Source organism: Triticum dicoccoides, chromosome 6A (assembly GCF_002162155.2).
Source record: "Triticum dicoccoides isolate Atlit2015 ecotype Zavitan chromosome 6A, WEW_v2.0, whole genome shotgun sequence".
NCBI classification, from domain to species: Eukaryota; Viridiplantae; Streptophyta; class Magnoliopsida; order Poales; family Poaceae; genus Triticum; species Triticum dicoccoides.
Window position 1 is genome coordinate 176,632,108 of NC_041390.1, and position 11,873 is coordinate 176,643,980.

The 11,873-nt window shown below is 46.3% G+C and overlaps 1 protein-coding gene and 1 pseudogene across 1 annotated transcript; both read left to right on the plus strand.

The window, feature by feature from the left end:
• Positions 1–1,239: 1,239 nt before the first annotated feature.
• On the plus strand, positions 1,240–5,351 carry LOC119316494 (glycosyltransferase family 92 protein Os08g0121900-like). The gene has a single exon (XM_037590819.1). It carries the CDS (start codon positions 1,372–1,374, stop codon positions 3,112–3,114), a length of 1,743 nt encoding a protein of 580 aa, XP_037446716.1. The 5' UTR covers positions 1,240–1,371; the 3' UTR covers positions 3,115–5,351.
• A 4,091-nt stretch (positions 5,352–9,442) lies between these two features.
• On the plus strand, positions 9,443–9,581 carry LOC119319789 (annotated as a pseudogene).
• Positions 9,582–11,873: the final 2,292 nt, after the last annotated feature.

The following is an 11,873-nucleotide window of genomic DNA, read 5'->3' on the forward strand; positions in this document are numbered from 1 at the left end:
TGCGCTAGACCGCTAGGAGAGGTATTGATGCCGAGACAAGGCGGCGGCCTTTCCAAGCGGGATCTTTGAGTCTTAAGGACCAAGAGTGAAGTGAGGCCAACGAGTTGGTCTTCGTTGAGGAAGACACAAGTGTTCCTCGAATCCCAAATTTTACATAGAATGAAGAGACCGCCAAATGTCGTTGACGAGGCCAACAGGAGAGCGGGTGGACGTCCCAGATGAGGTCCGTGTGGCGGGCTTCAAAAGTCCCAACTCTTGCCAAACACGAGTATCATGTGGGCATTGGATGAACATGTGTAGCACATCCTCGCAGCTGGGGCATGAGCTACCCGGAGGTGATTTTCCGGTGGAAGAGATTGCTTTCAAACACCCGAAAATTTGAGCACAGGGAGAGGCATTGACACCGAGACAAGGTGGTGGAGACCTTGGATATTTGAATCTAATAAAGGACCAAAGGGTGAAGTCTTTTTTCCTAACAGTGAGGCCACCTGATTGGACATCATTTCGAAAGAGATGGGTGTTCTTCGAGTCCATCTGAGGACCAACCTGACCGGTGTGGGTCAACCTCCAAACACCATAGCCCATGACCTCGACGACATTCGGGGATCCCCTGCCCTGCTGGCTCCTAGATAAAGGCAAGAGCCCGTCTGACCGCGAATGGAGCCTAGGGAAACTTATTCAGACGCCACACTGTTGCAACAGTGTCGGCAGGAACTCCCTCAATTCTAACGCTACTGAGAACCCATCCGAAGCGCAGATCCGAGGTTACACCTCCGTCCCGCCATCGAAGAGGCCGGCGGAGGGAGATGGAACCAGCGACAGCGCCGATGGCACACAAAGGGACCCGCTCGCCTGGCTAACCCTAACCGCTCGCCCACCGTGATGAGGTTCTTGGAGTTAGAAGGTAGTCCTACGTAGTAATAAAGAAGGCAACACGTTTTTGATATATTGGTTAAAAAACACGTTTTTGATATACTAGCTTACCACTCATGCCAAAAAAGGAGAAAAAAAAAGAAGACAGCACGTTTCGCATCGTAAAAAATAGCCTGCCGACGCGGGAAGTGGAACCGACCGAGCGGCCCGCCAGCCTGACTCGGGAAAAAAAACCAGTCCGTGTTCGGGTCGGGTCGAAAACCCTAAACGCCAGACTGACTCGAAAAAAAAAACCAACCCGTGTTCGGGTCGGGTCGAAAACCCTAAACCCAGATCGATCGATCGAGAGTTCGAGACCGTCTTCTCGGTCGCAAGCCAGCAATCGAAGCTCTGCTCCCTGCCCCCGCGAAATCTCAATCTTTCGCCGTCGAGCTCCCGCCAAATCACGCTCCTGCTCCCGCGAAATCGAGCTCCCGCCCTGCTCCCGCCGAATCCAATATGCCGCGACACCGCCGCTGCAGCCGGCTGCGCCGCATCGTCGGCGGCGTCTCAGTCGGAGCTCTCCTGCTGTTAGCCGGAAGCGGAGGCCACAACGCCTACTCGGGCCGCCCGGTCTTCTCGCTGCCCCTCGGCCTCGGCGCCCCCTTCCCGCTCGTCGCCGACAGTCCGGCGCCCCCGCCCTTCCCGTTCGCTGCCGACTTTTCTCCGTCGCCGTCCCCGCAATCCCAATACTCGCCCTTCCGCCTCAGCGATGACAGCCTCGCGCGGCGCCTTCTGCCCCTCCGCCTCCGCGCCAGCCAATCGCCGCCGCAGCAGGACGCGGATGCGGTCCTCCTTCCCGACCAGGAGGTCCTGATCCTGGACGACGCTGAGCCTACCGGCGACGCCATCTGCGCCTTCCAGGGCGGGGCTTCCTCCCCGGCGAGACCGCTCGGGAGGCTGCCGGCGTCCGGACTTCACGCATACGTCTGCCGCCTTCCCGACCCAGCGCAGAGCTTCCAGCAGCTCCAAGCGCCGCTCTTACTCCACTCCTCCACCTCCTCGGCCGCCGCAGCTGCTCCAGATTCCCCTTCTCCTTCTCCGGGCCGCGCATTGCTTAACTGGAGCAGCGACCCGATAGTGTTTGACTCGGCTCTTCTGGACGGAGGCGACTTGCTCGTCTTCGCTAAGGGAATCAGCCGCCGCCAAGGCCTTCAGTGCCTGTACCGCTACAGCGACGGCGCCGATACCATGCTGGCAACTACACCGGCAATCACCTCAGTACAGCAAGTTACTGGCTGCCCCTCGCCGCCGACACCTGTCAAGTCAGGAGGAAGCACCAAGGTTCTTGTCACACTAGGGGTCACCGGCGAGGATCCCATGCCCTCCGTTGCAACCTTTCGTCGACAGCAAGCTGAATCTTCTTTGGTGACTCCTCAAAAGAGTTCAATTTGCGCCTGCACAATGGGACGCAACATCTCCAAGTTTCTCAGGGAGTGGGCACTCTACCATAGTGCGATTGGGGTGGATCAGTTCTTTATCTATGATAATGGCAGCGAGGACAACTTGGCAGGCCTAGTGGCGCAGCTCATATCCTCCGGGCTCAACATCACAACCGTGCCATGGCCTTGGACCAAGGTCCAAGAAGCTGGTCTGTCTCATTGCGCGGCCACACAGCAAGCTTCGTGCCAATGGATGGCTGTCATAGATGTCGATGAATTCATCTTCTCAACAAGCTGGGCAGGATTAGAGAAGCCATCAAAATCTTTGCTAGAGCCCGCTATTTCTGTTGATGATAGCGTTGGCCAAATATACCTTGCTTGTTATGATTTTGCCCCCTCGGGCCAAACAGCACATCCACCGGAGGGGGTCTGCCAGGGCTACACTTGCCGGCTGAAGAGCCCGCAGCGGCACAAATCCTTGGTCCGTCTCGACGCCGTGGAACCATCCTTCATGAATGTGGTCCATCATTTTAAGCTCAAGCCTGCTTTCAAAAGCATCTGGACTGCGTTCGCACGTGTTAACCACTACAAATACCAAGCTTGGCCGGAGTTCAAAGTCAAGTTCAAGAGGCGTGTGTCCGCTTACGTGGCTGATTGGAAAGATCCGATCAACCTCGACTCAAAGGACCGGGCTCCTGGCTTAGGAGTTAATGACGTCGAACCAGAAGGCTGGGCCCAAAAATACTGCAAGGTTAAAGACAATATCCTTAAGCTGTTGACTGCAAGATGGTTCGGTGTTGGATTTGGGAACCCTCATTAGCTCCAGTCAGATCAGGTAACACACACGGGTAAGATCTACCACCCCTCCCCCTCTTTTACATAGTAATTTCTGTTTATTTACACTAACAAAACGTAAATCAAAACCACTAAGTTTTCCAGAATTAGAAATTATCTCTTAAATTGGATGGTATACACCTTTTAAATAGGCTTTAGGTTGATGGGGAAGCACCACAGTACGTGTGTGTTGCTCAATGATGAACATACTCCCTCTAGTCTAGTTCTGAAAAAGCCCCCAAAATGCAACTTTTACTTCTTATTTTCGTTAACTATAAAACTCTTCAAAATTATACAGTACTTATTTAAAATACTTTATGAGAGATAACCTTTATTTTAACTATACATTATTACTGTAAAGCTCTTCAAGACAATATTGTTTTGAAAATACTTTATGAGATAAACCTACACATTGTTTTCACATATCCAATCCAAAAATATTATGAAATATAGTGAGTCAAAGTTTGGAAAAAGTTAATTAAACCCATGCCTAAACCAACAACTTTTCCAGAACTAGAAGAGGGAGTATAATAATAACCTGAGAGCATTTTCCCTATCGATAGTTAGCAGTTTGTTTTCGCTATTCAAGCTCTTGCTGTCCTTCTTTTTCCATCTTGAACTGTTAAGAACAGATTTATGTTCATTTTGCCTTGATACTCAGCACGTGACACGGTGCTTTAATATCGGTTCTTTTGCTAAAATTGGATGACTTCTTTTCCTTGAATGATTTTGGCTTAACAGTTGGGCTTAGATCAGTTGAATTTGTAATGCTTAGCTGGAGCACGAGATGAAGCCTCTTTATTTTATTTTATTTATGGACCTGTGTGGGCTGGATTACTAATCAGTGAAAGCTTCACACAAATGATTTCAAATCTTGTTTGTTGATTGAGGTACATTTCTTAAGTATCTATTGGCTGATCCTTATGGTTGTTTGGCTTCTATTCTGAAACTATTGGATTGAGATGCTGGTCTACACTTTGTTGGCTTTTCTATAAAAAATGAATCTTGGTTTATGATGCAGTTAAGCTTTGGCTTATATGGTTTTGTTCCAGTTTTGACTTGTTTTAATTAGCTGGAAACATCTTTGGAAAGTCTTTCTTGATATGGAACTCATACATCAAAATGCATCTCCAATGGAGAATGCGACATTGTCAAACTGACCTTGCAAGTTGAACATGTGAACGAGTGTATTGAAAATTACCTTGCTGCCTGGTTTCTACTGATCCGAAGAAACGGGTTCAGCATTTACCCATGGCTGAATACTGGTACAACAGTTCTTTTCATTCGTCTCTCCAAGAGACTCCTTTCGAGGCCTTATATGGATATCCACAGCCACAAATCAGTGAGTTCTCAACGGTAGGCACTACTGACAGTGAGGCACAGACAACAACTGCTGTCAACACTGAAGCACAATCTCTTAATTGCCCAGCAACTCATGAAGAAATATGCAGATCGCAAGCGAGTTGGAAGGACTCTTGCAGTAGGTGACATGGTTTACTTGAAGCTTCAGTCATATCGTCTGAATGCTTTCGGCCTTCGTTCTCACATCAAGCTGCAAAGGAAGTTTTACGGACCATTTCGAGTACTGTATCATGTGGGCAATGTGGCATATCACCTGCAGCTGCAAACGTGGGTATCCACCCAGTGTTCCACATCAGCTAGCTGAAGGAACAAATTGGACTCAATGTAGTTCCCTGTGCTGATTTACCTCTAGGTGATCCTGAACGGTGTACCAGAACTGAACCTGTTATCGTACTTCAGACCCAACAGATCCCTCGCAACAATCTACCGGTTGTCCAATGGCTTGTACAACGGGAGAATTTTCCACTGGATGACGCAACTTGGGAAGCCATGGATTTCATGAAGCATACATTCTCAGCCTTTTTCAGGAAGACAGTCGAAGGATGGTGTCGTCAACCTTCAGCTTCTTGAAGGCAAGATCGCGCTCGCAAGGGGGCATTGTCAGACTGAACTTGCAAGGTGTTCTAGTCTTCAGTTAACTGTACCGGTTCAGATAATGAACGGCTGGGGATTGACGATGGAGAAGATCGGACGGCTTGCATTCACTCACCGTCTACCTCTAGCTTATTTACTTTTCACTGTTGCTTTTCTTACCTCTTTATTCTTTCCTTGGCAACAACGGCTGTAACAGAAAAATGTATGCGCTACACGGGATAAGCCCCGATCAATCAATAAAGCACTATATGAAGCCTTTTAGTTTTATTTTCTTTTTGGTTTGTGTGGGCTGGACCAATAATTCATGAAATCTTCACCCAAATGATTTCAAATCTTATTTGTTAACTAAGGTTCATTTCTTAAATATCTATTGGTTGATCCTTGGTTGTTTGTCTTCTGTTCTGAAACTAGTTCATTTCTCGTGATGTCGTGATTTTGGTGAGATGTTGGTCTGCACTTCCCTTTAGGAAATGAATCCTGGTTTTCTATGACTTTACTTGGAACTTATCTTTAATGACGCAGTTAAGGTTTGGCTTATATGGTTATGTTCCAGTTTCGACTTGTTTGAATTAGCTGGAAACATCTTTGAAAAATGGCTGAACATCTTCTTTTAATTAGCCTCTTAGTTTTAGCAATCATCTGCATTTCATAAAATAGCTGAACATATTCTGCGGTGATAGCAATGGTTGTATATATAAGAAAGTTCGTAAGGGGAACAAAATTTCCTAGCTAAATGCAATTCCAAATTCTGAAGTCGAAATTTTATTATCCTTTCATGAGTCATTTGACTGGTACATATCCTTCGACCATGAGAATGCAGGATTACAAACAGTCAAGCTTTATTATTGCCAGAAAGGTATTTCTATGTTGTGTTGTGTGATGCAATTAGGCACATTATGCTAATGTTTTATCCGAGGCTGTTTGTATGCAGCTTGCCAGAAAGCTATTTCTGTTCAGTTGATTCAGGTGAGGATGCTGCAAAATGAGGACGATAGTCAAGATTGGCCATGCCCCTAACGTAAGCTTTCTCTTTTGCTGGAATATAACAGGCAACAATCTTCTAAAACTCGGTTTACTCAGCAAGTAAGATAGCAAAAAATGAGTAATTAACAGGATAAACTGAAAAACCAAGCAATTACCTGGGTAATCAGTTACCAGGCGGAGCACAAGGTGGGCATGCATGGCTGCCTGTTTCGGATTTAGAACATTGGTATAGCCTATGACTTGTTGGCCTCGTATCATGCCAATTTGCCATCCATTTGTTTCTGATTTGTCGATACTCTGTACAAGTCAGAGCTTCTTGATCCTGATTTACAATCACATGATTGGTTATAATAATGTTGCTCAAGCTCAACAAGTTTTGATCTTTCTTCACTCCTTCCTCCTTTGGGGGTTAATAGTAGCAGAAGACCTTGCTGCTGCAGCATTGCTCGAGTTCTTAGATTCTTTCTTGCTGCTGTTTGCTGAAAACTGTTCCTTGCTTGAGTTCTCACCCGAGGATGCCCTCTTTCTATCATCAGGTGCCCTCAACTTCGGTCCAAACGGCAGATCTCCGTTCTTGTCACGCTGTCCTGGAGCTGGGCAATACAATTTCAGAGTGCCCAAGCCGGCCATAGATGAAGCAAAAGTGAGGTACGTTCTCATATTGTATGTCATATAAATCTTGCTTCTTCCTTCTTGCTGAGTCAATTATGATCCACCACCTAAGGGGTTTGGAAACATCAACAGCAACCCTCGCACGCAGAAAGCCACCCATATGATCAAACTGTACCGAGGTAGCATTCTGGTCTATTGGTGCTACCACAACACTATCCCGTATAGCATCATTTTGGATCCGGTCCTTCCTTGTCTGGCTACACATCCATTTCAACATACATATATCCACTACACCTAACTGTTAAACATGCCGCCTTTTAGTTGGCTAACACTCAACGTCCTACAATATTGTGTGTCAAATCACCGTCCTATAGAACCTGTTTTTTAGCTATTGTGACACTCTTTTTACAGAGAACGCCAGTAGCTTGGCGCCACTTCATCCATCCGGCTTTGATTCGATGGTTCACATCTTCATCGATATCTCCATCCTTCTGCATCATTGACCCCAAATATCGAAAGGTGTCCTTCTGAGGCACCGCTTGCGCATCAAGGCTAACCTCCTCCTCCTCGTACCTAGTAGTACCAAAACTGCACCTCATTTACTCGGTTTTAATTCTACTAAGTCTAAAACCTTTCGATTCCAAGGTTTGTCTTCATAGCTCTAACTTCCTATTAACCCCGTCCGACTATCATCGACTAGCACCACATCATCCGCAAAGAGCATACACCATGGTATATTTCCTTGTATATTCCTTGTGACCTCATCCATCACCAAAGCAAAAAAGATAAGGGCTCAAAGCTGACCCCTGGTGCAGTCCTATTTTAATCGAAAAGTCATCAGTGTCGCCATCACTTGTTCGAACACTTGTCACAATATTACTGTGCATATCCTTGATGAGGATAATGTAATTTATTGGGATTTTGTGTTTCTCCAAGGTCCACCACATGAAATTCTGCGGTATCTTATCTTAGGCCTTCTCTAAGTCAATGAACACCATATGGAGGTCCTCCTTTTGCTCCTTGTACTCCATAAGTTGTCATACCAAGAAAATGGCTTCCATGGTTGACCTCCAGGCATGAAACCAAACTAATTTTTGGTCATGCTTGTCATTCTTCTTAAGCAGTGCTCAATGACTCTCTCCCTCATAGCTTCATTGTATGGCTCATCAGCTTAATTCCATGATGATTAGTACAACTCTGAACATCCCCTTGTTCTTGAAGATTGGTACCAATATACTCCGTCTCCATTATTTTGGCATCTTGTTTGCCCGAAAAATGAGGTTGAAAAGCTTAGTTAGCCATATTATCGCTATGCCTCTGAGGTCTATCCACACTTCAATGGGGATACAATCAGGGCACATCGTCTTGCCTCCTTTCATACTTTTTAAAGCCTTCTGGATCTCAGAGTCCTTGATTCACTGCACAAAACGCTTGCTGGTATCATCGAAGGAGTCGTCTAGTTAAATGGTAGAGCTCTCATTCTCCCCATTGAACAACTTGTTGAAGTACTCCCTCCATCTATGCTTAGTCTCCTCGTCCTTCATCGGGAGCTGGCATGTTCCGTCTTTGATGCATTTGACTTGGTCAACATCCCTCGTCTTCCCCTCTTAGATCTTGGCCACCTTATATATGTCCCTTTCGCCTTTCTTCGTGTCTAAGCACCGGTAAAGGTCCTCATACGCCCAACCCCTTGCTTCACTTACAGCTCGCTTCGCGTCCTTCTTTGCCATCTTGTAATTGTCTATGTTTTCTGTTGATAGAGACTCGACTAGATGACGAGTCATTCGTTGGCCCGACCTTTCATGGTACATCCAATAGCAGGTTAATTCTTTCAACTAGTGCAACTCTTTCTCCACAAAAGTTGAGAAAGTCGAATCTGCCAAATCCCGCAGCCCGGTATCAAGTTAGATCACCGGCGTCCGACAAGAGTGAACTGTATAGGTTCCATGGGCAAATTCCAGGAGATGATGTTGTTAAATAACGTGACAGCCCTCATCGTATGCGCCAAGGGATTAACATCCGAAGCTTCTAGCGTAGGATAGACTAGGAATCTGTTATGGTTTATTTTCATGTTAAACTAGATATCTATCTCTTAGTCTATCCCTTGTTCTCCAAGTTTGTAATCCCAACAACTTGTGCGCTATCAAGGAGGTCGCGACCCTGCTTATAAACATGAAGTCGTGGCCTTGGCAAAGGCACGACGTTCCCAGCCTTTCTCACATGGTAATCAGAGCCTAACTCTTCCATTCATCTAGTCCTAGCTCTCCATTGCACCAGCTTCCGCCATGGCATCCTCCAGCTCATCCAACTCCACCCTCACCGGCCAAATTACCGAGAAGCTCACCCGCACAAACTTCATCCTCTGGTGCACACAAATCACTCCGCAGCTCAGAGGCGCGGGTGTCTATGGCTATGTTAACGGCACCACGCCGGAACCAGCCAAGACCGTCGTCACCAAGGACAAGGACGGGAAGGAGACGACCACACCAAACCCCCTTCATCCGATCTGGTTCCGGGAAGATCAGCAGGTACTTGGTTATCTTCTGAATAATCTTTCCAAGGAGGTACTCGTGCAGGTGACCTCGATCTGCCATGCACACGAGCTCTGGACAGTGCTGGCGAACATGTTTTCGTCTCAGTCACTGTCCCGCATCAACAACATCCGCGTCGCACTTGCGAACGCACAGAAGGGGAACCAGTCGGTAGCGGCCTTCTTCGCGCACATGCGCTCCCTCGCCGACGAGCTTGCTGCTGCAGGCAAGCCACTCGACGACGACGAGCTCATCTCCTACATCACGGCCGGCCTCGACATGGAGTATCAACCCCTCGTCTCCGCCCTCGACGCCCGTACTCAGCCTGTCACCCTTGATGAACTGTATGCTCAGATGAGTAACTTCGATCAAAGGGTGGCACTGTTCCAGGGCACAAACTCAGGTGGTGGCGGCTTCAAGTCCTCCGCCAACGCCGCCATGCGCGGCCGAGGTGGGGGCTCACGCTACCGCGGGCCACCTCGCGGCAAGGGGAACAACAACAACACCCGTAGCGACCGCGGTGATCGCGGTGACCGCGACGACTCTCGCGGCAATGGTGACCGGCCCTCCTACACCAACAACAGGGGCGACCGCCGTAACTCCTCCAACAAGCGTCCCGACGCCACATGTTGCCAGATCTGTGGTAAACCTGGCCACACAGCGAAAGGCTGCTGGTACAGGTATGATGATGACGGTGACTCATCCTCAGATGAGAAGGTGGCCGGGGCTGCTGATGGCTCATATGGAGTGGACACAAACTGGTATGTGGATGTAACATCCCAAATTTTCAATTTGGAATGTTATACATTAGATCATCAATGCATATCATATTTTATTTTGCTTTTTGGTTGATCCTAGAAATTCTATGCAACTCAATGACCCACGGAGAGAGTTGGGGATTTCGTTATTTTCATATTTGAGTTTTCTCAAATTTTGAGAATAAGATCATTTGATTTTAATTATTTTATCATCAATTATTTCTAATACAAAAATATGAGAGAGGGAATAAAATGACTTTCCCAAAATAAAGAAATATTGAGGATTTAATAATAAAATCAAATAAGATTTTTATTTCGGAGTTTTTCGGTGTTTTATTTGAATTTAGGAAAAAGTACGTTTTTCAAAATTTCATTTAGGTCCCAAATAAATGTTCACCTTGTGCGGCTTGATTTTAGAAGCCCGTGAAAATTTATTTCGGAATTTTTGGAGTCCGTTTAGTATTTCTTTTTATTTTTTTTCCGAGCGGAATAATTTAAAAAAAAAACGAACCGACTTAACGGGCCGTGTCCGACCTGGACACCGACCCGGGAGGCCTTTATAAGCCGGGGCAGCCCACCCCGAGGGAAACCCTAGCCAGCGCCGCCGCCGCCGCCGAGGTTCGTCGCGCCTCGATTTCCGTGCCGGAAAAAAAAGAGAAAAAAAAATTCGGCGTTCGTCGTTTTTCTTTTTCTCGGATTAAATCCGCGAATTTTCTTATCGCGATTCCTGATTCAATTTTCGTTTTAGTATAACTTTTCGCTCGTTTATTGGAATCAGGCGATTCAAGTGCCTAGGGATTCGTCTCGAAACCCTCTATCCGTTTAACCAACTTAAACAAGATTTTGCTACTGTAAAATTTGCCCTAGATCCAGATTACTAGAATGAAGTTGTTTTCTTTCGCCGTTTGATTTTCGTTGCTTCGTTCGATTTGATTCTTTTTGCCAACCGGAGTTCTTAAGTTGAACCTTCTGGTTAGATCTTTTATTTGAGTTTTACCTGTGCATTAGATGAGTACTTATTGTATGCTTGTTTGTTTGTCTGCGATAGAATACCCGGAGTGCGCCGCCTGTTACTTCGAATCGTTAGGTTTCGCGGATCATCAGCAAGGCAAGTAACACTTTGATCATACCTTTTCTACTACCCAGTTTTATTGCATTAGATCAATCCTCACACATTGCATGATTAGGATCTAATTAAATTGTGGGATGGGAAGTAGTTGAGGTAGTACCTATTACCTGTTATTATCAAACCTTTGGGAGTTACTTCTACGTTTGCTTATTATGCCATGCTATGCTAGTAGACGTGGATTGGGTGAGTGATATCCATGATAGATGTGAGATTGTTAATTAATGGTTTATCTAAGGTGGCAATGTAAACACACATCTGGGTGGATTGAGGCACCTGGGTATTCCAGGACTTGCCTATTTTCTTTTGGACCGCCACCCAGGCTCAAAGGGATCATGAGACTATTCATACTAGAAACTTTCGTGTGCAGCCACAAGCTATTATGGGCTCTAGCATAGTTGACTAAATTGTGCGAACTCTTACAATGGTAGACTAGCAGATGTAGGGGATGTAGGTAGTACGGTCTACCCGATCGTAAGGTGCTAGCGCTTCTGAAAGACTATGTCTCGGTCATCCGTCTTCTCAAACACCTTGTAGTGCGAGAAACCAAACGGAGGCGATCGAGTCTTGTGGGGAAAAGTGCGCAAACCTCTGCAGAGTGTAACAAACTAATCATGGTTAGCCGTGTCCCCGGTTATGGACATCTTGAGTATCTAGTACTTGGATTTTCATGTGAATCTCAACATGTTACTCTAAATTAATTTTGTTGGGTTATGTTTAATGATGATGCTTAATTGGGATTGAGGATGCTGTCAACCATTCTCAATGTTTAACAACT